At 38.4% G+C, this 27969-nt stretch overlaps 1 protein-coding gene across 1 annotated transcript; it reads left to right on the top strand.

Moving 5' to 3' along the window:
- ECT2 (epithelial cell transforming 2) lies at positions 1–27868 on the top strand. The gene is made up of 25 exons (XM_075761543.1): positions 1–106; positions 2781–2938; positions 4002–4081; positions 4181–4273; positions 5200–5382; positions 5943–6032; positions 7072–7179; positions 8360–8433; positions 8569–8699; positions 9694–9809; positions 10004–10066; positions 10441–10663; positions 12244–12380; positions 13082–13201; positions 14909–14977; positions 15921–16031; positions 17019–17115; positions 17838–17919; positions 18876–18954; positions 19129–19248; positions 20628–20766; positions 22368–22522; positions 24480–24587; positions 25707–25853; positions 27542–27868. Exons 2-25 carry the CDS (start codon positions 2809–2811, stop codon positions 27851–27853), a joined length of 2967 nt encoding a protein of 988 aa, XP_075617658.1. The 5' UTR covers positions 1–106; positions 2781–2808; the 3' UTR covers positions 27854–27868.
- Positions 27869–27969: the final 101 nt, after the last annotated feature.

Raw genomic sequence — 27969 nt, 5'->3', positions numbered from 1 at the left:
AGCCAATACGCGGCGTGCTTAGTGCGGTGGCTCGCTTTTTGAATTGGTGGCGGCGGCCGCTCATGGCGGAGGTTGTTTTTGCGGTTGGTGGCAGGTGGCAGCGGCGGTGAGGGTGCAGCCGGCCCCGGGCGTCGGGAGCGGGCGGGCGTGGGGACACGGAGCGGCGTGGCCGGGATGGGGCTGGGGGAGGCCGAGCCCGGGGAGGACCGCGGTGGGTGCGGGCGGCCCGCCCTGGCCTGGCCTGGTCTGGGGCGGGGCCGGCTGAGGAGGGTCGGGGGCTCTGTCTAGGGCACCTGCGGGGCCCGGGGGCTCTTGGGGCAGCCCCGCTGCTCGGCGCCGCTCTGGGCCTTCCTTAGGCCGCTAGCGGTCTCCTCCGGGCAGAGCGGGGGCCCAGGCCCGCTGGCACCTGCTAGCTGATGCGGTGAGAGTAGCTGGCGGTGCCTAATCTTACGTCCGGCCGCCTCCCAGCAGGGCGGCTTGGTCACGCTCCTGGGTGGCCCCTCGGGAGGGAAATGGGCGTCAGGGGAAGCTTTTTAATGCCTCCTTGCTTTAAAACACATATTTCACTGTGTGGATGTTTTGTGACCTTCAGGCTTTCTGCAAAGTATTGGGTGGTGGTTTGTAAGTGTAATGCTGTAAGGGCGTTTGGGTCTGTCTGAATCCTGTAGTGATGGTGTTCTGCCTTCTCTTTCTTTATGTGAGGGGAAACTGTTATGTTCACGTCTTCTGCGTGCTGCTTGTTAACTTCTGTATCTTGGTATTCTCACTGTGTAAGTCTAGTGGCTAGTACTATGTTATTAATTAATATGTGACCATTAAAACAGGAAATATTTTTCTTTCAAATACACCCAGAATGGAACCCCATAAATAAATAAATTGGAAAAGCCATAAAGATAATCAATGCCTAACCCAAAGTATGGGCTTCTCCCAAATATACTGTGAAGTTCTCTGTAAGTATATGTTCACGTACATGTTATTAGGCATAACAGCAGCAGCATGACAGGAATCATATCGATGTCTCAGTCTTTTTAAAAATAATCTGTAGGATTGAAATTTACCCTTATCTGGAGGTTTTTGTTTTGTTTTGGTTTTTTTCTCCTGATTTTACATATAACTGTCTGTGTGGTAATCATTACTAATAATACGGTTTGAATCTTCCAAGATTGTTTCCCACCACCCTCACTGACAAAGAAGAGGTAATTGTATAAGTTCCCAGTGGTATCTTTATAACCTTCTGGACAGGTGATCCCTAAAGACTCGTTCTGGTTAAAATTACTCTCTCCTCTTGCTAGGTCTCAAGCTATTCTGAGATAAACTAGCTGGGTGACTGGGACTTACTACTAGGAAACTTAATTCTGTGGAGCCTGCACAGCTGTGCGTGACATTCGAATTGCAACTAAAGAGGCAATCTTGATAACTGAATATGCCTAGAATTATGATAGATTTGTAGTGTTGACTTATTGCTCATCACTATATTAGGAACTTACCTGATGTTTTATGAAGTCATGAATCCTGCTGAAGGGTCTCAAACATGATCTCCTAAACTCTAGAAGATAAACTCTTTTCTGTATTGCCATTATGCCAAAACACCCATTGTTTTTTGTCTTCTGGTTTTTTCTTTGCTCTGTAATTGGACAGGCATTGCACAACTTGAAAAATAGTGTGTGCTGTTCTCTAAGAGTTTTACTACCTCGTGAGTCCTCTTTCAGATAACATATTCTTTGGGTGGATACAGTTTTAAAGGGGCATTTACAGTCATGAGGAGAATGACTTCAGTTAAAGTGATACAGAGAGTTATGCTACAGCAATTTAGATACAGCGGGTATTCTAGGTAACTTCTGATATCACTGTGCAAATATTTCAATTTACGTGAATGATGAATCACAGGAAATGCATGTTTCTTGCCTCACGCACAAAAGAAAATGTGCTGCATGTTGGGCAGGTGTCTTAGAACAAATCTAGTACAAGATTCAGGTAGCTACCTGTACAAAATACGAGAGGAATAAGAATTCTGCCTTTGCAGAATGTGACAGGTTTGTTTGGTCAGGGAGAGCACAGATATATTCTGTGAGAAGGCAGAAGACCTCTTTATCTGATGATGAATGGATACTTCTACTGTATTGTAGTTAATGTAGGAGAATGGACTAGACCATACAGATAGACATATATATGCTTATTAACTTTGTAGAGACTCTCATGCATTTTGAGAAACCTAATTTTTCTTTGAGTAAATACTGCTTGTTCTACTCCCTAGGCAGTCATTTTATGTGACCACATTAACTCTAGCCAGTTCCCCTAAAAAAATCAAACTTTAGCAAGATGCTTTGTGTACCCTAATTCTTCTGCTAACGTTTCACTTTAACAATGCTAACCTTGGTCTCAAATCTAGCTTATAATAGTTTATCACTGAAGCAAACAAGTGCTTTTAGTTTGTTTTTGTTTTGAGATGAATTTTTTTAAAATTAACATTAGGGTTAGTGCTTCCCTGCTGTTCTGAGTTGAAGTACCTTCTTTGCAGCTTTCTGTGCAAATGAATTATTTCTGTAGTAAGCGGCCTGCTCAAAACCATTTCTGTAATAGGTTTGTTGTCATCCTTTCTACTGATTCTACAATTCCTAATGCTCTTTCAGAACTACTCTATCAGTGTGAGTGGGATTTTAATAAGAGTCTAAGTGTTTTGTTTGCAGAAGTCTGAAGTCACTTCTGACTGCCTTAGTCAGAAAACTCTTATTAATGAGCCCTTTGCAACTGTAACTTAGCTTAGCACATCTGTCTCCTAGCTGTTGAAGAAAGAAACAAGACATAATCATGGCTGACAACAGTACGCTGGTGTCTGAAACCGGGAGGAGCCTCTTGGCTGATACTTCTGTTCTTGATTCAAAAATTATCGAAACCTCCAAAGAGAATGTATTTCCTGGATCTGTTTTGGATGTTGAAGGTAATGGGAGAAGCTTATTTTAAGACTACTATGTTTTCATAACGACTAGTTACTTTGTAGGCATTTGGTAGTTTTGAAAAACCAAAATTGCTTTGCTGAACTACAGAACTGTGTGGATGGTAGCCATAAGGGTGTTGGTTTGGCATCCTTTCACCAGCAAAGGAACTGTCTTAATTTTTAACTCATCTTGTTATAAAAAATCAGCCTTATAGCCATGAAATCAAATGATTCTTCTGGCTATCATATAGAAAGCTGTTAGTTCCATTTGATGCCTCTTCTGTGGAATAAATCATTTCAGGTGATATTTTGACACAGTGTTTGGAAACTACAGCTGCTCTGTTGTGTAGGATTACAGGTAGTCCTCAGAGACATGAATAGTCTTGAGCTTGAAATTAATTCAAGAACAAATCTTGACATTAAAAAACCAATGACAAAGGTATCTTTGTTTTCCTGCAGTGCAGGAGCCAAAATCTGGTGGCAGTCTTTTGGTCCAAATGACATGGAGGCAACACTTGTCTCTTCCTCCTGATATTTTGAAAGCTTATTAATACATGAATAAAAAGAACAAAATACCTAACTTCAGTTCCAATATTCCTTGGTAAAACTGAGCAGTTACTAGTAAGTGATGGACCTTGTCAGCCGGGAACACAGAAACTAGAAAAGATACCAGCTGTTTATTTTCCAGCAAGTCTTGGTAACCAGTTCTGCTAGAAGCATTAAGTCAATTTTGTTGGTTTTCATTCATAATTTTTTTCTTTTCCCCTCACCCTTGCTGACTCTTCTTGCATGTTCTTCCTTTGACTATAAGGGAACTGGTCACGAATTGCAGGACCTGTTTCACCATATACTAGAAAGTTTAGGTTCTATGGTCAATTGGGTATGTCTTAATTAAAGGACATGCTTCTTGAAGTAGCTTTTGTTCTCAGGCTTGTTCCTGATAAACAAGATATCTTGAAAGGATGTGGTCTGCCTGTGTTCTTCTATACATTATTGATTGGTTTTTAGACCTAATATGGATTTTTCTATTAAAATATGAATATTATCCTTGTTCCTCTATAAACAGAAGAAATGCCTCAAATAGAAACAAGAGTGGTTTTGGTTCAAGAAGCAGGGAAACGTGAGGAGCTTTTGAAAGCCTTGGAGGTATGTGGGTCTAAGATAAGAGTCACTGGAACGAGATGGAATGCTTTTGGACTTCTAGTAACCAATTTGGTTCTATACTAAAGTTCTCCTCTTCCACAGACCATTAAGATAATGGAAGTACCAGTTATAAAGATAAAGGAAACTAGTCCTGGTAAATCAGAAGAAAAACTAATAAAAAGTATTATTCATATGGTATGTCATGCAATTAAGCACGTGATTGCATGCAGCATGTTGTACTTCACTGGGTCTGAAATGTGCACATGCTTTAATTTTTATTAATTGGGTGTAATGGTAACAATGTATGCTAATATTTGATGGTGTCACTTAAAGCTTGTCAAAGTTGTTGCTTTTTACAAACACTTTCTCAAATATGGAAGTAATACCTGCAGCTCTTAATCAGTGGTGTTTTCTAACAGGGGGATAGAAATACCAATGGAGACGTTTGATTGCATGTTTATATTGAGGCAACACATAAGTTTGTGCTATGAACTGACTTCATAATTGGTTAATTTACTTCTCTTTCAATTGAATGCTGTGTTTAAACTTAAGTGTAAGAAGTGGTTCTCCATTTCTTGATGTGAAAAACCTAGAAAATAATATTTGGAACTAATGATTGAAATTGGAACAGACCAAATTTTTAGAGCCCTTAATATATCAAGCGATGAACAAAATCGACTTCTGTTGTTTAGATCTTTATACAGCATGGAGCTTGCTCTTGCAAGCTGGATGCTGCTACTTAGTAGCATCCAGAAGTACCTTAAGCTGTTCCGACAGTCTGAAATTTCATTTCTATTTTGTGCTTAGCTTTGGTTTTTTCTATTTGTATATATTTCCAATACTATGAGTGTGAACTGATATGTAAACTGCTAAAGTAACTGGAATTGTTATTCTTCAGAAGCAGGAATTGCTTTAAGAAATTTTTTTAGGTGCAGTTCATAGCTATTCTTATGCTAGAGAACAGTCATCTCATTCAGCTTTCACAAATCCTAAGAGTCTGTATGTGTTGAAATCTGAATCATACATTTTTCTAATGGTCCAAAATAAAAATCAGTTGAATTTTGACGGTAGTGCAAGTATGTTGCCCAAACAATGCTTTCCCCTTCATCCCCATAATCAAGGAAATTAAAGTACCCTACATAAAGACAGACACAATAGAAGAGCTTGGAGATGCTGATTCCCCAGAATTTGAGACTATCTTCGTTGTATCAGACTTCCAAGATTCTACCTTTAACAACCTCTGCAAAGCAGATTGCCGTGTCATTGGCCCTCCAGTAGTACTGCACTGTGCACAAAAAGGAGAGGTATGTGCTTTATGTTGAAATCAGCTGAGTAGTTCTCTGGTGCGGTGAATTCTAAATGTTAAGTATTCAAAATAAAATCTATTTTGCTTTGCCAATCAATCATAAGCATTCTTAGCAAGAGAATTTTAAGAAAAGCAAGTTTCTAATACTGTGTTAGAATATTGCATGTAGTGAGAAAGCGCAGGCAGACAGTAGTAAGGCTACAACTACTGCAGTAGTTGTGGGAGTTGTTGACCCACTGGTGGGGATTGTGCTGTTAGAAAAGGCAGCGTGCAAATGATGCTCCAGCAGATGCTTTATGTTTCCAGAGGTTGTTGTGTAGAGGGGATGGATTGGGGAGGAAACAAAGGGTGGAGTGCTACCTACGGTAAGAGAGGATGCTCTAGTTACTTTATCAGAATGCTGGTGGGTCTGGAGCTGAGGTATAACTGAATACACAGGCTTGGACTAGTGTCTGATGCATTTTTATACTAGGAACAATAGTACTGTATTAAAGATAATACTATAACTTTAATGAAAGCAGTATGCTTTTGACTAATAAGCTTACTTCTTATTTTCAGGCTTTACCTTTCTCCTGTCGTCCACTGTACTGTGCAAGTATGTTGAACTTGGTACTGTGCTTTACAGGATTCAGAAAGAAAGATGAATTAGTAAGACATTTTCCTTTGGATTGGTAAAACTGTTTTAAATTTATTTTGAAAATACTCTTCTGTTCTATCACCCATGGGATTTAACCATGACTAGAGCTCCTGTATGGGGAATGAGTTGTTTGTTCTTTTGTTTTGTTGTGTGTCCAGAGGCAGTGATATTTGAGGATGGGAACAAAACTGTTTCCTTGTCCAAGTCATTTTGTCCATGCCATTTTTGGTCACTTTTTTGTTGAACGACATTAAACCGCCCTAATTCAGTAGGGCTTAAAGGTTTGTAGATTTAGGCTTCAGATAAGATGATGTTTACCCAATAGCGTCCTCTTATTTGCACAAGTAGTAGTGTGGTCAGATAAAGCTTTGTAGTCTCATTCAGAGCATTTGCGGACATGCTATCAGGACTTTAGTCTTGACAGATCTAGGTATGAAGTGGTTTGATACTCTAGCACTTTGACATTTCAGTGATGCAGTTGGCAGCTAATTTCCCTGTTGGACACCTGGGAATCAACAACTTCATTTGAGTGCTGGTGGGGGAAGCACAAAAAATCCAACAACAGACCAAAAAAAAAAAACCCAACCAAAACAAAAGCCTTTGCCCAGTATAAGAGATAATTAAGTTTGATCTGTTAGATTGAAATTGGACAAGTCGCAATCTTATGTGAATTCTGGCAACTGCCCCTTCAGGTAGAATTGACTAAATCAATGAGGATAACATGCCTCAGATCTATTGTGCATGAAAAAGTGAAGGCATTGTGTATGATGATCATGAGAGTGCTGGTGGCTTGGGTAGTCTTCCTCAAGCTGCACAGCAAGGCTCTATTAAATGTTAAAAAAAAAAAGTTAATAGTTCTTCTGATGTATCAGCTAGATCACCTTCTGTAGATGTGAACAAGCTGTTTTAAGAACAAATCAGGGCATTTCTATTCCTAGACATTTACTGTAACCTCCTGTAGCTTCCTTTGTAAACTATTTTTGTACTGCTCTCACCCTGCACTGTACACTTAAAGATATACTGAAAACTTATTTCATCTTTATTTTTCAGGTTAAGCTAGTGACCTTGGTTCATCACATGGGTGGGATTATTCGAAGGGACTTCAGCTCAAAAGTTACTCATCTGGTGGCTAGCTCAACACATGGAGACAAATTTAGAGTATGTATGCTTGAGTTGGTACTTCATTGAAACTTTCAGAATTTGGCTCTTGTAGACTAGATTTGTAAGTTACACTTCAGCTCATAAATTGCTGTCTTTTTGCTGTACTAACAACAATGACTTGTAATTGTGAGTTTATCTCTGTCTGGTGTTGCGCTTTGACATGTTTTTGTCTCTGGCAATTTATATTATTTAGATCTCTAACTGCAGAGAGTTTGAAATAGGCTAGTAAATAATGAGAACCAAAATGTTTAAGTACTTAAGTAGTGATAACATCAGTACTTAAGACATTGATGAACAAATGTTCATCAATGAACAAGTGTTTATATATCAACAGAGGTAACTTGTAAAAAACTTCAGCATTCAATTTGTGTGCAACTTCTTTTAAAAATTACTTTAAACTGTTATATATGAGCATTCAAATCTTCCTTTATATTTAAATATGGGTTTTCTTGGTTAATGGGTTTGGGTGGGTGTTTTGTGTGGGTTTTTTTTTTCCTGACAACACCAAAAGGGAATCCTTTAGTACATGGATGTCTAATTGACAAGTAAATATGAATTTTTAGTTATTTGTACCATGCAATATGATACGGCAACGCACATGTCCCTTGACTCTCCCTTGTTTGAATTCTTAGCAGGCTGTTGCTTTTTTCCTAGTCTGTCTTTCGAATCTTCCAATTGGAAGAGAAGACCTACTTTCTCACGCTGTTCAAACACTCCTTTCTGCCCACTCCAAGGGAGAAAGTAGGAAAACTTTAAAATCTCTCTCTCAAGCAGTCATAGATGTTACCTTTGGAATAGTAGCTTTTTCTCTGGTAAAAGTAGGCTGGGATGTTTGTCTTCACATAAACTATCAAAAGCAGAAAAAAGATCCCATATTCCACTGGAACAGAGATTTGGTTTTGTGTTTTTGTGAGCGATGAAGGATATCGGACAAACAAAATGGTGCACTTCTGAGTAAGTGTCAAAATAGCTAATGATCTGATGATCTAGTCACTGAAGAATGAGTGAATATTTTCTGACTCTTGGGGGTTACAGTTGGATATGATTCTTGAAGGAACATGTTCACTTTTTGCAGTATCTGTCTTGAAAAGTAAAAGCAAGGTTAGAATTTTTTCTTGGCATGGGAAAGACTTAAATGGAAACACTTGGTACAACTTGTGCTTTTCCTGTTTTGTAGATTGCCGTAAGTCTTGGTACTCCTATCATGAAAGCTGAGTGGATTTATAAGGCTTGGGAGAAAAGGAATGAAATGTAGGTGTTTGTTTTCCTTCCACCTTAACCTTGCATCCTGTTCACCCGTAGTGTTGTGAGTTTCTGTTTAAATAGTGATGTAGCACTGATTTAGTGACCTTTTTGTCCATCTTTTTCCCCCTTTTTCCCCCCCAGTGATTTCTGTGCAGCTGATGATGACTTTAGAAATCAGTTCAAGGTTCCTCCCTTCCAGGATTGCATGTTAAGTTTCCTTGGATTCTCTGATGATGAGAGAGCTAACATGGAAGAAATGACAGAAATGCAAGGTTATTGTTTATGAAAGTTGACCTGTGGAAAGAATGGGGTTTATAGCTGATAAATACTTCACTGAAGCTGAAATGCTGGATCATGAATCCTGAAGCATGAATGAAGACTGCAACTTGGAGAGCTATAAATTGATTTTTTAGATGTTGGTGTATGCGTAAGTTCTGGTAGCTGCTGAAGACTTCAAAATTCCTAGGCTGATTGAAACTAGACAATTTAAAAAGAAGTAATTATAGGATGCTTGAAGATATCCTGGAATACTTGCTACATAATATGTATATTCTGCTTCAGTTTCATAATCAGCTTTGTAGTATGTAACTCTACATAATTCACAGAAAGCACCTACAATGTTTACAACTTTGATATGAATAATCACTGGTAAAACACTTGATTGGAAGCGTTCCATTTTTCAAGTGTAGTACAATATTAATAATCACATTGACAGTAATGATGTAACAGATAACTTACAAGTCTCCAGCAGTGTATTGCCAGAGTTGCATGTAACAGAACTATAGAAATGGGAATGGAGCAAGCTTGTATTGTCAAGGCCTTCTCAAGAGATTAAAGCTGGCTGGGTTTGCTTCTCCCCCCCTGCCCCGTTTACCTAAAGCTACTTAAGAGATTGTGACATGCACAGGTTCTAGCTTGTGGGTGTCTTTAGGGAGAGTATTCCTGGTTTACTCTTCCAAGAAACAAGAAAAGCTTTCCAGAATGCTGCATTTATTGCCAGGCAGGTTTAAGTGCTCTCTGAACTCTGTGTACTCTTGACTTTTCAAGGTCTACTTTACTACTGCATGCTATGTGCTATTTCCTAAGAACTGTCCACTACTGATAATATCTAGGGTGCTATGTAAGCCCAACAAATGATTGGCTCACTGAAGAGTTCATCTCTCTTTGGCCCTTGTCCCATTAATACGTGCCACAGAACTATCAAGTGAACTACTAACTTCTAACAATAATATTCTTCAGTCTTGCTAATTTACCTTTTTTATCTAGGAGGACATTATTTACCAGTTGGTGATGAAAGGTGTACGCACTTAGTGGTTGAAGAAAGTACAGTAAAAGATCTTCCATTTGAGCCTTTAAAAAAGCTTTATGTTGTAAAGCAAGAGGTTAGTATTGACAAATTCTTGAAATAATATTGCTGTGTAGTACTTGGTACGTGAGATTTTTTTTCTCTTCAGAATAAGCTACATGTTTGCATTTAGTATGCTGTCTTACTATTATATATATTATTTTGAATATTTTCAACTTTGGGTGAAGCCCTGTAATGTGTTCTTAATGTGTGTTTTCTTTTTTCCTTTAGTGGTTCTGGGGAAGCATTCAGATGGATGCCAGAGCTGGAGAGTCCATGTATTTATTTGAGAAGGTATGTTGACCTTTCTCACATGTATTTGGTGGTAAAATTAGCATGTGTGATAGTATGTGTAGGGCCAGAGATGAAATATTTTTAAAGCAGCATTGAAGTTCCAGATAATCCATTATAAATTTCATACATAGAATACTAATTTGGAAAAAAGCTTGTTTCTGCTTGTCAAAGGTTGAGTTTATTTTTAGTCAAACAAAATACTAGTGTTATTTCCAGTTTAAAAAAAAAAACAAAAAACAACTTCAGCCATTTTCCCTTGGCTTCCCTAAGAAGGGTTGTGTTGTGTGCTGATCTCTACCATTAACTTACCTTCGTACTGACTTGAGCTGGTCACAGCAGGTAGAAACACTGAACTAAACTTTCTTTTACTACAGTCAGAGAGTCCTGGCCTCAAGAAGTCTGTGTCGCTACTTTCTCTGAATACTCCAAACAGCAATCGTAAAAGACGCCGACTAAAAGAAACTCTCGCACAGCTGACTAGAGAAACAGACATGTCGCCCTTTCCTCCTCGTAAGCGCCCATCGGCTGAACATTCGCTTTCAATTGGGTCCTTGCTGGATATTTCCAACACTCCAGAGTCGGGCACTGCCAGCGGAGGTAGAGCTAAAATCTGTCATTCAGGCGCACTTGCAATGTTTAAGAGCTTTCTCTGTATGAGTGGTAATGGTAGTGGTAGGGAAGCCTTACAGGTTTTGCTACAGATCTCCTAAGTAATTCCAGGCTTTCTCCTTTTTGAGGCATGCAGAAGCAGAATTGGAGTGAAGAGTTCAGACAGAGAGAGGCCAGGCTGCCTCTTGTCATCACAGTAAGCATGTTCATACCCACCGGAAAACAGGGAAAAGATATAGAGTTGATAAATATGAAGTACAGTGTTACTCCAAAATGCTTCAAATACTCTGCTGAAAATCTGCAGCAAATAAGCAACATAGTTAACAGTAAATCATCTAAAAGCCTCTCCAATAGGATACTTGGAGAAAGGAGGACAAAGATTTTTTTCTAAAGGAGTTAAAGGGAAAATTCCTGCAAAGCCTGCTTCTCCTCCTAGATCTTTGAAAAGTTCTGCTGAGGTAACACAGTTTGTGACAGCAAACTATCACGTCTAAAACTTCACAAGGGTATAAATCACCAACTGGTTTTCATGGGTTAGTTGGCAAAGAGCTTTTAGTGTCTCTGCACATGGCTCTTGTGGAAGAGAGGAAACTGCAAAATTGTGGATTAGTCTAAAGCTAATACCTGAGGACTTTTTTTGTGTTTAAAAAAGCCCCAGTTCCATCATACAGAGGAGGTATCTGGAGTTATTACTGCTTTTAAAAAGCCCCTGTATACAAGTCAAACAAGTAATCTCAGTGAGGCACAACCTGTTAGTGATAATTCAGAAGGAATACAGGAAAGACCAGGTTACTCTTAAAGACCAACTTTCTTAGATGATGCTAGTGGTCTGTAAACCCCTGGTACAGAAGTTTCTTCTAATCCAACATCAGCAGACAGTTCCAGATAAAGTGCTATTTTGAAAACAACAGGTAAGGTATTTTTTTCATAGTAACTGTGACAGCAATGAATTTTGACATCAGAATGAGTGAGTACAGGTCTCTGAGGTCCAATACATGAAAAAGTATTTAAAACTAATGGACTGCTCCAGGTCCACCTTGGCTTTAGCTTTAAGAGAAGTTACTTTCTTGTGTCTTTCCCCCCTCCTAATAGGATGAAATGCAAGTCTTGCATGTGAGGACTGATTTTAATAAATGGTTTGAGCTACATACCTAATGCAAGGATGGTAGGCAGCTGAAAGATAATTGTTTACGTGGCAAAGTGAAAGTAGGAAAGTACTTTTGTACATAATGTATAAATAATGTTCAGCACCTAATCCTCACTTCCTATTAAAAATATTAGTGTTAAGTCACTGACCTGTCCATAAATGGCTTACTAGTTTTAGACTGATTTTGAGCAATAATATATTACTGTTGGTCTATAAGCTGTTATAAAGAAAGCCATTTTCTATGAAGAGCTCTGATAATTATAGAATAACCCACAGAATAGCATTTCAAAAGAAGAAAAAAAAAAAAGCTGTCTTCCCTTAACTCTGACGGCTTTTTTTCTGTCTTTGAGCATGAGCTTCTTTTTTTAGAGACTCTATTGTAATAAAGCTCTGTTTTCTTTTGGGAATATCTCTTCATTAGAAACACCAAAATCCTGTGCAAGACCTTCCAAAAACTCAACGCCTCTTCCACTAAAGCAGTCTGCAAGGTGGCAGGTTGCAAAGGAATTGTATCAGACAGAAAGTAACTATGTTGATATTCTAACAACAATCATTCAGGTAAGCTGGTTTTAAAGCAAGTACAGGCCAATTGTAATAAGACATCTAGTGTTTACATCATGATTATTTTCAGCCTGTGATCTGCAGGCTTTTGAGGGCATGGGTGCATCAAAGGTTCATAAAAAGATGACAATGTAAACAGTGTCATGTAATTTTACTAACATATAAAAATGTTTAGTATCTGTTAATAATAAAGGCTGGAAAATACAATTTCTAGTTTGGGATCTGCAGAGGAATTGTAGTTTGTATGGAAATTCCAAGCGTCGGGAAAATAGAATCTTCATGAATCAGATTTTTCAGATATTAGTGAATAAAGAGAGATGGTGGTGGGGGGGGGGAAATGTGGGGTGGTTTTTTTTTAATTATTCCAAGAAGAGCAGAATAGCAAATGGCTCACAGAAAGAGCTTAATTTCTAGAAAGTTTGTTTCCATTGCAGCTGATTATCTACTTAAAGAATGAGCTAAGATGTATGTCAGTAGAAAAGTAGATGAAAGGGAGTTATACTGTAGTGATGTATCTAACTCAGTGTTTGTATCTTAAAATCACTCCTCCATAACCCATTCTTGCTAAATGGGAGTATCTCAAGATTGCGACTGCAGGAAAGTATGTTCTGGAAGGAAGACACTGTTGCTTTCATAACTATTTCTAACACAATGTGTGGTGGTTGGGAGGCCATTAACATTTTTGTCTAATTCATCAGTTATTTCAGGTTCCGTTGGAGAAAGAAGGACAACTTGGAGGACCAATCCTTGCACAGGAAGAGATTAAGACCATATTTGGCAGCATTCCAGATATTCTTGATGTGCATATTAAAATCAAGGCAAGCTGCAACTTCTCCCCTGCAGGGGAAGCTTTGATACAGCCTTTGAATCTTTTCTGCATGCTTTAAGTTCTATCTGCTGGATAGGTGTAGATTCATCCTGGTGCTGTTACATACCGTTCAACCTATGGAATTATGTGCAAATCCAAAGTAATGCTTTAAGATTTGACACTTATTTATAAATAATTTATAAATATCTGAAGTCTGAGTATTGTGCATGTAACTAATGCCATTCATGAACTGGCTTCTCTTTTTCCCATTTTAATTCTTCCTGTAGGAGGTTTTCTGTAACTGAGACAAAACTGATCATAAGGGCCAGTGGTATCAAATAGTAGGCTGAGTCTCACTCTTGCTTATAACATGTGTTTCTATTAAAGCAGTAAGCAAGGATTCTTGGAAGGATAGCTAAAGCTACTGAATTAAAAAAAAAAAACCCAACGAAAGAATAAAAAAAAACCTGGTGTTTTCCTGGGCTTTAGACATGCTCATATAAGGAGGCCTCTGTCATTCAATACGAAAAACTAATCCCTCCTTAAATGGCTTAGAACCAATTGTCAGAAACTACTGAGTCATAACACTGGCTCACACTTCAACCTCTGAAGCAGTTGGCCTGTTACTGAGGCCTAGTAAGACCTGATTAGAATTCTCTATGAGATTTGTTTTCTTGAGGCTTGCTTTATTTTACATATTTTGATCTGGATTGTAAGCGCCTTCTGAAGCCATTTCTGGGTGTCACAGTAGACTACAATGCAAGTCTTACTCAAATATGAAATTATAAAATCTCCTTCCAATAATGGCATATGTCTATTCCTGTCTGCATTTCACAGTAGGCACTGAAAATAGAAGGACTTTCAGACTCCCTGCAACTCAGTAGTTTGTTTTTTTGTTGTTTTTGGTTTCTTTTACTAATCATTGGGATCCAGTCTAGTTAATCACGATAGATATTATGTGCCCACTGAGACAGAGATGAAAGTAGAGCATGTGTGTCCGCGTGTTAAGTAGGATTCACCTGCAGCATGCATTGTAGACAAAGTTGCTTAGGTGTAGTGGTTGTGGTTTTCCTTCATCTTTGGTATAATATAGATAAGTGGCAGCAACAAACCAATATTAATGGTGAATCCTTTTCACTTAAGGTGAATCCTGAACCTTCAGCTGTGCCCTTCTGTCCTTGTGATTAGCTGACAGTGAATAAGCCTGTATCAGCTTGATAAGGATCAAGCTTAACAGCTTGGTCTCATTTTCCTTGACACCATGGTGCAGCAAGTGAGGGAAATCTATGCTAGTTGTATTTCAAGCCTATCTTATGGACTTAAGGTCCTGTATCAGTCGTGTGCTCCTAATTAGAATTGGATCAACTGTCTTCTGTGTATACTTCTTTAGCAATCATTTGGGATATGTTCTGTAATGAGTTGGATACAGCAGTGTCATTTTGTTGCGGAGTTGGCTAGGGCTGATAACACTGCTAGGCTCTGCTTGCATTGATTTGAAACTATATATTCAGTAAGCCAGAGGTCTCTTCCTTTCAACTTTCAGTAGGCTGAAGGGGCTTAATGTGAAATTGTACTGCTTTTAGAATTGCCTGCTTTGTTAGCATGGAAACACACAGCTAATTATATGTGTTTTGCAGCACTCTGATCCCATCTTACAGCTTTATGCGGTTTATTCTCATCTCATTTTCTTTCCCCCCTATCCCTCCATGTATTGTAGGAAGACCTGGAAGATCTTATGATTAATTGGACTGAGAACAAAAGTATTGGTGATATCATTCTTAAATATGTAAGTTTCTGTTTGTTTTTTTTATGCATTAGAGCTATTATGAGCTATTATCTTGCCATTTGTAGGAGCTAGCAAAGACAAGCAAAGCACTACTGAGTGAGAACAACACTAACTTGTATCATTGTATTTTTGGTTTAAACTTTTCAGTTGAGTTAGATGATATACTTTGTATAGGTAGTCCATGTCAAGTTTAAGTGTATGTGTCTGTCCACTTGTATGAGGGAGTAAAACTCGAAATAGATATGGTTTGAGACATGCTTTTTCTCAGACATTAAAAGTGGCTCTTCCTGTAACCTTAGCTATCTGCTGCCTCTGATTAATAGTAAATAACTAGGAAAATAATGTTTTGTGGAAACTTCTTGTGTTCTTTATTCAGGACAGTGAATAAGGACTCCTTGTTTTCCCAAGTACAGAATGTGCAGAACAGGAAAGCTAGGTCTGGGACTGCAATGCATTTTAACATAAGTAGTCTGCTAGGTATTTTGTGCTTTTGCTGACCTGATCATTTTGAGGCAAAGAGTGTTTGACATTCAAGAGTTTTGGGTCTAAGGTATTATTTCCTGGTGGTTTAGTGTGTTTTAAAGGTGATTGCAGTAACTGGAGAAAATACCTGTCTGAAATTTCCAAAATTCTCACCAAAAGCATCTTGCTAGGCAAGAATCTGCCTTTTACTTGAGCTGCTCAGCAGCTTCTAAGATTGTTACGTGTGTACTTGATGTTTCTGAGAGCAATCTGCATCTAATCAGCAGCATTGAATCTTGGGCATCTGGCATGCAAAAACGTCTTAACTTGTTCTGTGAACATGCATGGGTTTACAACACATTTTTTATTTTTTTTTTATTGAAATGTGCCTTTGAGCAGCTTTGTATGGCTCAGGGCATACGAACATATGTACAATGCTATATAATATGTAAAGCAGAGCTGTAACAGTTGTTTCTTTCAGTCAAAAGACTTGTTGAAAACATACCCTCCATTTGTGAATTTCTTTGAAATGAGCAAGGAGACTATAACTAGATGTGAAAAACAGAAGCCAAGGTTTCATGCCTTCCTAAAGGTAAGTGTCTGCAGAACTAAGTCTGAGTAGAACGCGGAGACCGTTATCAAGTAAACTACTTAATGCAGTAGATGGCAGAATGAGGAATTTTGGAAACTTGGGGAACATCTCTTGGTGAGACAGAAATAGGAAGGATTTGAAATTCAGTCCCTTGAGCTTCTCATAAGATTCTTTCATAAGAGGTCCAGGCTTTCAAGGTAACTTGATTATCTGCATTTGTGGCTGGAAAAAGTGCATTCTGATTACTTTCTCCCAAAACATGCCTTCTCTTTTCTGTAAAGATAACTACAGCTGCTGCTTTTTATTGGTCCCCCTCCCTGTGTTTAAAAGACTTGTATTTCTGAAATAGCTTTTAACTCACTTTCGGCAGCTGTGAAGTTCCAGGGAGGTAGAATCTCTCAACATTCTTGTGACTAATGAATAGGAGATCTAACAGGAAGATGATCTTCAAAGAAAGAGTTATCTGAAGATGAGTCTTAAGACTCTTGAGCTCTTCAGATAAAGGTATATAGTTGATTAATAGTGCAGCATAGCTTTAACTCCTATATCTAACAAATGTCTCTCAAATAGTGGAGTAATCAAACTGACAGATTTCAGCTCATGTTTTCTGAGGTACCAGGAATTATATGGAAGTATTAATAACTAAAAGATGGGGAAATGAATAAGAGAACAGGCTGCCGTCCTGTGTCCCACTCCACATTAGCATTGGCATCTGAAACAAGGACTGAGGGGTTGATAATACAGACAATTTAAAATTCCAGGAACATAAATCGTGTGATAAATACTACACAGATTTCAATATAAGATTTTTTTAACGTGATCTGTTAATGACTGAGTATCTGTGGTAAACAATTCAAACTTTTATGGTAATGTTAATTTCAAGGAAGATAATTATTCTCCTAGTTTGTGATTTTTGTGCAGTTTTTTTGTGTGTATGGAGAAAAAAAAAACCAAAACATTTCCTTTCTCCCCTTTTTTTTTCCCCAGATAAACCAAGCTAAACCTGAATGTGGCCGCCAAAGCCTAGCTGAACTCCTTATCCGTCCTGTTCAAAGGCTGCCTAGTGTTGCTCTACTACTAAATGGTAATCTAGTGATGTATTTTTTTATTAGTTTGTCTGTGAAGGTGTTAAAACCAAGATAATATCTGCTTTTGGTCATAATTAGCAACAGCTTTTGTCATAAACCAGGTCTGATTCTGGGAGTTAATTATGCTTAATGGCAATCAGCAAAACCAAATACTGAAGAAAGCATACTTCTGGCTAAATTTTACTTGTTCATGTATTTGTCTGCAGGATACAGGTAGAGGAAAAGTTTGCTCTGACAACAGTTTTGTCTCTTCAAATACAAATATGATTGAGATTCAAATGCAGCTAGCATAAACTAGAGAGCAATTTGTATTGACAAGGCTTACAGCTTCATGTGTTCCACCTGGTATCAACCACTAGCTGTAATAATTATGTTAATAAAAATAATAAAAAACCATACCACCAACTTCTGCTTTACTTAGAAAAAGACTTCTATGCTTATTTCTGCACTTCAACAAAACCAGCATGTGGTCTTGTTGATTTTTTTTAATAGTTTGAGGGTTTCATTTTGTATTGTAGGTGGATTTTTTCTTAATGAGATGATGCATGGACAACTGCTGCTCAGCCCACTTCCCCACTTAATCAAGGCTATTTGATTCTATTTGGACTCCAGGATAGCTGTGGGTTTTTTTCCAGTTATCTGACTTACAGTTTAAACTTCAATTTTTCATATTTCTTTTCAGGCACTTGTAATGTATGGATTTTTTTTTTAATTGTAGATATTAAGAAGCATACAGCAGAAGAGAACCCAGATAAAGTAACTCTAGAGAGAGCTATTGAATCATTAAAGGAAGTGATGACGTAAGTGATGCTCATTCTATGAAACGTACTGTTATACATTTAGAACTCTCTGTTCCTTCTAAATTGCTCTTAGTGTGGTTTTGCCATAACTTCAGTCTCCATGTAAGCATACATAGTTGTAAGTGTTCTTCAGTCTCCCTTTGGCCACTGTTGCTGCTTTGGTGTTCTGTGCCAGAGCTGTTGAAGGAGCCTGTGGCGTTGTTACCCAGCATTTCCAGCTGAGCCTCTGCTGACTCCTTGCCTCAGCACAAAGCTGAGCCTCCTGAGTCCTCTGTTCTGTCCCAGCTTTTATTTCGTTCTATTCTCTCCAGAATGGGAGAGATCTGTTTTGTCTTTAAATCTTACTTCTATGCATGTACCCATTGAAAGGGCATACTATTGGTGGAAGATTAGTTTCTCTTCTGGTTCTGTATTAGCTATTGGCACCATTCCATGAGTTAATTAGCTGAAGGCTGAAGCTGTTTAGATTGTAAGTCTCACCTCTTTTGAAGTGTAGCGTATGTCTCCAGCAATGAGACCTCCTGTTTTAATTGGGTGAATGTTTATCCAATTTTAACAGCAACAACTTTTAATTTGTAATTATTCTTGGATCTGCTTCTTGGTGAGCTGCAGCCCTGACTTCTGGGGATAAAATGCAGGCTGCAAAGAACCACATTGGGTTGATCTCTAGTTCAAAATCTTATGGAGCAGGGGAGGGCAATTTAGATATTAACTGAATGGTGCATCAACTACTGATAACATGACAAAAATATTGTTCTAGGTCTGAAGTTTCCTATGTGCTTAACATGTATTTGGATACTTCAGTGAGCAAGGGTGGTTGATTTTTGTATTTTCCAGTGCTGCTTTGTAAACTAGATCTCTAAATATTTAGCTTCATTATTTTTGTATGTCTTAAATACAGTGCATTCATGTACTATTGCTTGATATTGAAGATAAATATATTGTGCTTCCCTCAGACATATTAATGAAGACAAAAGAAAAACAGAGGCACAAAAGCAGTTCTTTGACGTTGTCTATGAAGTTGACGGGTGTCCAGTAAGTAATTTCTCTGTAAAATGACTGTGCACTAGTTTGCTCCCTTTGCATTTTAACCTCCTGTACTTCTGCAATGGTGCTGGTTTAAACAGATTTCCAGTGTTAAGCTGTAAGCAAGCAGTAATCCAGCCCTTGAACTAAATGCTTAACGAGCTTTTTACTTCTATTGCTTAGGCCAATCTCTTGTCCTCTCATCGAAGCTTAGTTCAGCGTTTGGAAACTGTAGCACTTGGCGATGACCTCTGTGACAGGGGAGAGCAGGTCACACTTTTTCTGTTCAATGATTGCCTAGAGGTAAGATGACTATAGAAGTACATCTAATGAACTGCATCATAAAATACTTGACACTACCTATGAATATAAACAAGTAAAATTTAAAAACTTTGAGGCAGAATCCAATGTTGTGGAAAGCTGATAGCTCAACACATGCTGATGTTGCCTTTCCGTTAGGTATTGTATAAGCCAACACAAGTAGCTAGCCACTTCTGGACGGTTGACAAGTGTTAATGTAGCCTTTAATGTCTTGTAGCCCGATCAAAAATTTAAAAGCAGCTTAATATGTTAAGAAATAAATGTTTATGTGAATAACACTTTGAGTAGTACCAATGGATGAAAAAGTGCTGGAATCCTTGGCTCAGCAGGATGTTTGTCCTTCTAAACTTTAGTCATATTTAATGTGAGTAAATAGTGGGCCTCTGGGGTAGGTCTGTCTGTGCTTAGGCTACAAAAACTGCAAAATGTGTAAAAACTTTCTAAATGCCCTAGACTAACATTATGTTAGGAAGAACTAGGAGGGAAAAATGATCTAACTGGGTTTTGCAGACTTATGTGGAGAAACTGAGGTTGTAAAGGACATGTTATGAAAGTACATGTTACTGTCTACAGCAGTAAAGAACAGTGTCTTCATAGAAGACCAACTCTAAAATAATCCAGAATTAGTGCTGTCTTAAGTAGCACTTAGAAGCCTATTGTTGTGACTAGTGATGAACTCTTCCTGGGAGTCAAGTTGACTTGGCTTCATCACTCCTTATAAAGGAAGGAAAGGAAAATGAAAACACTTTTAATGAAGCTTCTTGGCTTATCTCTTGTACAAGATAACAAGCAACTAAAGATACCTTACTTAAAAAAACATATAAGACACCTGTGTGTTAATGTAAAGTAAAAATTGACTGACCGACCTCCACTGCAAAACCTACTTGATGGCTGCGTGCACAAACAACAGCAGGTGATGTTTCTAGGACATAACACACCACAGCCTAAGTTGGTTCATGCATATAGACATTGTCTTTTCTGTTTAACTCTAGACTACCTTGTGTTAGGTTTCAAAGGGCTCTTGCTTGTTGTGCAGGATAGAATTTAGGTCAGTAATGCCAAATTACTTCCCCTCTTGATACATTTTTTTTTTTAAATTATCTTTGCATTGAGTGTATTGATGCTAAGTAACACATATTGCCCGGCCACTTGAGCTGTGGACAGTGAATAGTAAGATAAGAGTTCCTTAAAGATTTGTGTGGTAGAGTAAATAGAGTAAAAAAAAACTCTTTAGAGTATTTTTCTGTAGCAATGCTTTTGTTGGTGCCTTCCTGTATACTAGAAGGTAAAAGAATAAAAGAGAAACAAAAGAATGGCAATAGACTGTCTAACTTTAACCTTTGCCTTCTGTTTAATTGCAGATTGCAAGGAAACGGCATAAAGTCATTGGTGCTTTCAAGAGTCCGCATGGCCACACAAGGCCTCCTGCGTCTCTCAAGCATGTTGTTCTCATGCCTCTCTCCCAGATCAAGAAAGTCCTAGACATCAGGGAGACAGAAGGTCTGTATATTTTGAAGTGCTGTGATAGCTAATGAAAGCTGTGGTTCAGAGTATAAAGAATGAAGGTTTGTTTTTGTGGGATAGAACGCTAATGTATATTTATTGTATGGTGTGTTAGGTATGTGATTTTTAGTATAAGCTTCTGTTTGAAGCTCTGTATGAGCTTGAGAATTCCTTGCATTGACACCTTCTGCCTTTTCAGAATTGCTGCAGGATGCTGAATTTGGCAGAACTACTAGATGGCATTAGCATAAGCCAACCAAATGGCAGTGTGAGTTAAACAGAGGAGTACACTTGACAGCTCTGGATTTACAAAACAAAAACAAAACCCCCAAACTTCAGCACATTAAACTGACCAGGGACAAGTGCTGTGGCTGTGAATCCAAATCTTCATTTAGCTGGTGATAATGATGCTCATGAGGAGCTGTACTTAGCATCTTGAAAGAAAGATTTAGATTACTTAATTTCTATGGCTGCTGTGCTATATTGAGCCTGTAGGGGTCTTACTGAGGTAATGCATTGCTACAGCAAAACAATTCATGCTACAATACTGTTCCAGCCTTGCTGGTGACCTCTAAAGAAGTCTAGTCAGACTAGTTTCTAGATCTACACCTAGAAAGATAGGTTTGATATTTCACTATAGGTGATGGTATGCATGTCATACTTGTTCTGCTCTGTGTTCTCTGAAGTACCTGAACATAGAAACTCAATAAAATACAGAAATGGCAAAGAGGGTTAGGTAGTAAACAAGATGCCTACCTGCATTTTGAAATGGTACTTCAGGGTTTCTCTTTTAAGAATTCTCTTTAAATTACTGTGCAGCACTAAAGTTTACTTTGAGACTTAAGCAATGGGAGCCATTTGTAAGCATACCATTTAATATTTGCTAAGAACTTTAGTATGCAAATCTTGGGAGACGTCAGCTACTCTCTCTTCTGTACACTCTTACAGGACTGCTTTTCCAGTGCTGCTTTTCTGAATTGGCCATGGGTTGTTTTTTCTTTCTCTTTCTCTCAACTGTGTTTAACATGCTTCAGCTGTATCTGCTATAAAGGGCTATCAGCAATGGATTAATTTTCTGCTACCAAGAGAGCAATCTTTGTCAAGCTTAAACAGTAAAACCATTGTAACTTGACTATTTTAATGTGTCATTTATAGTACTGATGTCTCTGTTGTTTTTTTTTCTACTCTACAAAATAGGGTAAATGTTGTTTTCCTTGTTCTCTGATAAAGAAATGATCTGTCCAACACTTCAGGAGTTGGAGAATGAAATTGATGTTTACTGCTATATGCAGTAGAGACTGACTAGTCTGCAGACTATAGCGTGCAGATTATTTGGTGAATAAACAACTGTTGCATGAACAGCTGATTGTAGCCTCTTGATGAAGGATGCAGACAGAACTGATGCTCTTGCAAGTGATACAACAGCTGTTGTGTAAATAAAGATAAAATCCATGCACCAAATCATATTGTCCCTAACTCTAGCTCCTGGCAGATGGAGGGTTAACTCTTCTGAAGGCTCCCCCCCCCCCCCCCCCAAATTATATGAAGAAGTATTATTCTTTGTCTTAACTCCTTTTCTCTTTTTTGATAAACTGTAGATTGCCATAAAGCTTTTGCCTTAGTTGTGCGGCCACCTACAGAACTTAACAACAAGCTACTCAGCTTCCAGATGACAACTGAAGAACCTCCTAAAGAAGATTGGTTGAAGATGTTGTGTCGGCATGTGGCTAACACTATTTGTAAAGCAGATGCAGTAAGTACTCTGGAACCCTGTTGCCAATTGGAAATATTTCTCTTGAAGCTAAAGAACTTGTTAATAGTGGATGTGCATGAGGTGAAGTAGAGCAGAAAACATCTGTGCTAACATGTCTGCAAGTGAGTGGTTAAAAGGTGGAAATGGAAACAGCCTGGAAGTTAGCTCCTACAGAAGCTACTAAGTACTTAAAAATCAAGAATTGTGCCCTTCCCCATCACAAATTAATTATAAATAATTTAAACTCTGCACTGCAGCGCTAAACAGAATTGCCTTCAGCTTATTTCTTTCACAGCTATGTTTCAATTTACAATCCCAGCATTATGAATCATATATTTTGGTTTAACTCTGTTAGGTTGAATTCTTTGTTCTACACCTTATCTGCATGGGGACCATAATGCTAAAGACATGAAACATCTTCCTGCTACAGACAGCAGCCTACAACCTTAAAACAAGGAAATAAAGGAGGCACTGGCCTCCTCACATTTTTAGAAGTTCTATGTGTGGGTTTTCCACAGCCAGAAAGCTACTAGTTTGAAGAGTATATCCTCTCCAATCAGGGCAAGAGACTTTCAGCTAATGTTCTAATTATGTAAGAGTGTATGCATGCGTCATCCAAATTCACTGCAAACAATATACAGTGTATATAGCTGAAACAACTTGAGTTTAAATTAGAAATGTTTCATGTTCTGCATTGTACTCTGACTGTGCAATATTTGGTCATCTGTGATTTTTAGACTTGCTTGTTACAGGAGAAGTAGTTAAGTAATCAAAATAGCATCTTAGTTTAATTTGGCTTGTCGTCATTCATCATGACTTATAAGAAACTTGGCTTTGTACTTTTCCTTCCTTTTTAGATACTGAGTAGAAAAAGTACCAAGTCAGAAGTGTTAATTTACTTTAATCTGTCTGCCTATCTTCAGTCTCTTGTGTTACGTATAACACAAAGGAATGGAAAAATGTTGGCTTTTTAATATAAATTAAATCTTTGTGTAATAAAAGTATCATTCTTTTCTGCCCCAGGACTTTGAGAATCATACGCTGACAAATTGTAACCTACTATGCTGAATCTCATTACTTATAATTTCTGTAACTACTGCTTTGTACCAACTATATAATATTTCTTTCCTGCTGATTTAAATGTCAAATTGAGCTTCAATTTGAGCACACTTCCCCTTTTCCCTGGTTTCCAAGAACTCTGTAGCATCAAGAATGAGCTGGCATTGACTTTGCCACATGGTGGCAGTGAAGGCTTTAACTACTATTAGACACTAGGAATAACTATACAGCGTGCTGTCTGCTGTCCTTAGGATTTTTTTCCCAACTTTTTTTTTTGTCAACTGCTGTTTCTCAAAACAAAAACCCCAAAACACCACCACCTCCCCCCCAACAACTTCCCACTGCCATGCATGTCCCTCCCTGCCAAGTTTTATAAGTAGCTAGCCAGACGTTGCTTTGCATGCGCTAGAGTTTAAGAAGGAGGTGTGAACATCCATCCCCCCCCCCGCCCCAAACCCACCAAAACTTGTGGCTGTTTTGAAACATGTACTGAGCTTAAGCCAAAAGGTTTAGGCTTAATGTTTGGCAGCTGGAGCTATCAAGATTTCACTTCAGAAGAGTGCTAAATGTCAGTGAAACAAAGGGGTATACACGTTGTGAAACTTCCCAGATATACTTCAGAACTACTGCTGTTACTTTGGTCAACCCTGAACTTGAAACCGAATCAAACAAACCAAATACAAAACTCCTGATTAAGTGGTTTCATTAAGTTAACTGCTGGTGCAATCATCTCAGGAAATGGCATGAAAGCAAATACCTGCTTAACCGTATGTTAAGAGTTAAATATGGAGGAATATGGCACTTAAAACCTCTGAATCTCACCTAATGAACTAGCGAATGATATTTTGACAGGTGTTCATGTTTGTCAACCATTATTAAGACTTTTTTTTGTCTATAGGAAAATCTCATTTATACTGCTGATCCTGATTCAGTTGAAGTAAATACTAAGGACATGGACAGTACTTTAAGCAGAGCATCCAGGGCAATAAAGAAAACATCAAAAAAGGTAAGATACTACGAAGATAGTGCTTTACAGTAAAACCCACTTTAGTCAGGGAATTGTGTTAGTATTCCCGTTTCAGGTATTTTGTAGCGCTTATGGTAGTGGCAGGAAAAACTTAATCTGAACTAAAACTCATAACTATAAGCGCCTTAAAGAAGGTGGGAGAGTGTTTAAGGTTTTGACTGAGTAGTTTTGGAGTAACTGTGTATAGTCTTAAGTATGATGTGGTCATTTTTGAGTCTGTTATGGAGCTTATTCTTAGTTTAATATTTTGAGTCTTTGAAATATATTACAAAAAACCCCCCCAGCCCTTCAGCTTTAGCTGTTCTTAGCATATGGAATGGGGTTCTAAAGCTTCAAGTACCTTCAAAAGTAGGATGTGTGTAGAGTGTGCATGCCCTGGTAGTAAAATAGACTTTGAAATAGTAAGGAAGTAAGTGCTGAATGGTGGTGTCTACCTGCATACAGTTTCCTTTGTGCGTGGCTTAGCTGCTCTCAACTATTGGACTGAGGAGCTGTGTCCTATTCTGCGAAGAGGACCTACCTGGGAGGCAGGAGGGGAAGGCTGCCTGTCTGCTCTGTCATGTTGGCTGTGCACTGGATTTGGTTCTGCTAAAGTTTGGCGTGTGAGGAGGAGTGGCAGAGAATGATGCAGCAAGGAGGAATCTATTCCCCTTTCTCAGCAGCCTTGCAGCAGGCTTACTGTGTTCATGATGATAATACTGTTTCTTAGAGAAAACTGTGGAGGCTGCTGTAGTTTGGAAGCTGCTGAAGACTAAATAGAGAGCAACTTAAAGGGGGGGGCGGGGGCTGACTTTGAACCCAAGGAATGTGGGAAGCCTAGTTGACTAAACCTTGTTTTGAGTTCTCGTTGCATCTCTGCTCCCCTCACCCCCAAGTTATCGTCATATTTGGACAGAGCAAGAAGAGCAGAGTCGATGGGGAGCCTTAAAAATCAGATAACCTTGTTGGGTGGGTGTTAGGCTAGTTTTGATAGAGTCATATTAACATTTGATGTGTCCTACAGATGTTCAAAATTTGTATGGTAGCCTATATTGTAGTAGTTATTACAGCCTGATTTTTTTTGTCAGTGTATAACTGCTGAAACTTCCAACTCCTCAGGTTACAAGAGCATTTTCTTTCTCAAAAACACCAAAGAGAGCTCTTCGAAGGGCTTTAATGTCACATAGTGCAACAGAAGGAAGAAGTCCCAGCTCAGCTAACGAGAGTTATATAGGCAGCCGACTGACTAGTACGTCATCATTAGCGGTAAGTGATTTGGCTGTGCAGGCCAAATAAGTAACCTTTTTTTAATACCATGGTTGTTTTAATGTCTGGTGTTGATCTTTAACAATTTCAAGATCCACAGTGGAAAAAATTATTTTTAACTACAGTTATAGATGTGTTATTTTCTGAGCAAGAGTTGTTTAATGAGGAGGCTTACTTGCTGCAAATGCAGAAAAATCTGCTGTATGTACTAGAAACTGGGAGTTGCCTTGTTCAATTAAGTTGGGGAAAAAACCCCACCTTCTTTTGCCAGAGATGGAATATGTATTCTCTACTGAGAGAGTGAGAAACTTCCAACACAGTCTTATGTTGGTTCATGCTTTTGATTTTGGACAATATGTATTTACAAACGTGGTGTACAACCCTGAGTAGTATGGTGAACATATCAGTGCAAGTAGTGAGATGATAGACATCCTGTGAAACAAACTGGGAAGGAAGGGTAGAGAAATACAGGTGCTGTAGCCTGAGAGGTTTCTAAAAAGGCAAGGGAATTATCTCCTTACACAAGAAAACTTGGTAAAATAATACCTTGTTCTACATACTGCAACTCTTCTGCTATGCCTGGCTACCTGTTGCAGCTTTCTTCTGGTGCATTAGGTCAAACTCAGTTTTCTGGTACAGGATAGTAAAGCAGATGAGATTCGGAGGAATTTTTTCATCATCTTCGCTTTTATTCTAGTGTTTGAGCAAATCTGTATGCTGAATAGAGATCTGCTTTAAAGTGTGTTGTTTATAGGACAGAAGGTCAAGAACAGGATTTCCTGTGTATCTTTCTACTACTGCCTGATATGTCAGTACCTTAATATAGAGATCATTCAATATGTTTGAGTGGCCATTAAATTGTACAACATAAAGATATTGCCCTGCTCTCCCACATGAGAAAATATGAATTAATAAGGGAGGAAGTATCACAGGGGACTCCCTTGCTTTAGAGGAAACAAACAAACAAACAAAAAATCTACCAGTGTGGCTATATACTGCTTCTCTGTAGAGATTTCTTTTTCCCTTCAATTATCATTGCTCCACCAATTGTTTTTGAATTCTAATAGTCTGTCTTCATTTTGCTACAGCACTGTATCTCATTTCTTGTGAAAATGCAAGTCATGCACTTTTCCCTCTGTGTGTCAATCTCAAAAAAAAACAAAACCTTTTTTCCCACAAAATGATAGGAACTTATATTAGTAAAACCTATTTTCCTATTTCAAATTCTTCTCAGAGTTCTTGGACCTCCAAGGTAGTAAGCTGCAGCTTGGCAGTAGATCATATGTTGTGTGTGATGTTGTGTGTGTGGTTTTATTGTTGGGTTTTGTTGTTTGTTTTTTTTTTTTTGTTTAAACCTATCCCACACACCACTGAACTTTGCATAAAGCCTTTTTTGGTTGAATTGCAAGGTTGAAGGGAAAAGAGGTTTGAATTTCAGGCCTTCAAGTTGGGATACTGGCGCAGTTCTTGAGTAGGAAACTAAAGCTGCAGGAAACCTGTCTGAGTCTGTTGAAAGAGTCAAAGCTGTTACTCAGACGTATGGTTTTATTTAAATAAAATCCTGGCCTGTGCTTATGTGGGGATTTTCTGGTGCAGACAAACTATAGAGTAAAAAATATCAGTAAAACTTAGATGCTTGGGAATTTTTTCTTGTTTGGACTAACTCTTGAACCCCTTCCTAATTGTAGATTGCTCGTTCATCTTCTACGTGCAGCCTAAATGGATCTGTCAAATGTGGTGTTAATGTTCATCGCTCCAGTTCTGTTGACTGGAGCTCTCAAAATTCCAGGCCTCGACCTGTGCTGTGTCGACCTGGCTCTCCAAATATTCGTCTTTCAAATGCTATAGAAGAAAAAACCTCTTCCAACTTGGAAAGCTTAAATGGTCAAGCCTTGGACAGATCATGTCCTATCCCTATTATTATTACCACTTGTGGTGATGCTGGAGATAATAACCAGTGCGGTGCTGAAAAATTGTGTACATCAAAGCCTGACTGTTAATGCCAATCTTGCATGAAGTGAGCAAAAAATTTTGATTCTTCTAATGTAAGACAGCATGGTACAACTACATAAGGCCCTAGAATCCACAAAGTGTTTTAAATGGTGTTGGATTGTTC

This window comes from Balearica regulorum, chromosome 9 (assembly GCF_011004875.1).
Source record: "Balearica regulorum gibbericeps isolate bBalReg1 chromosome 9, bBalReg1.pri, whole genome shotgun sequence".
Taxonomy (NCBI): Eukaryota; Metazoa; Chordata; class Aves; order Gruiformes; family Gruidae; genus Balearica; species Balearica regulorum.
Note: the sequence above shows the minus strand (reverse complement) of the source record. Positions and strands in the feature narration are given on the sequence as shown.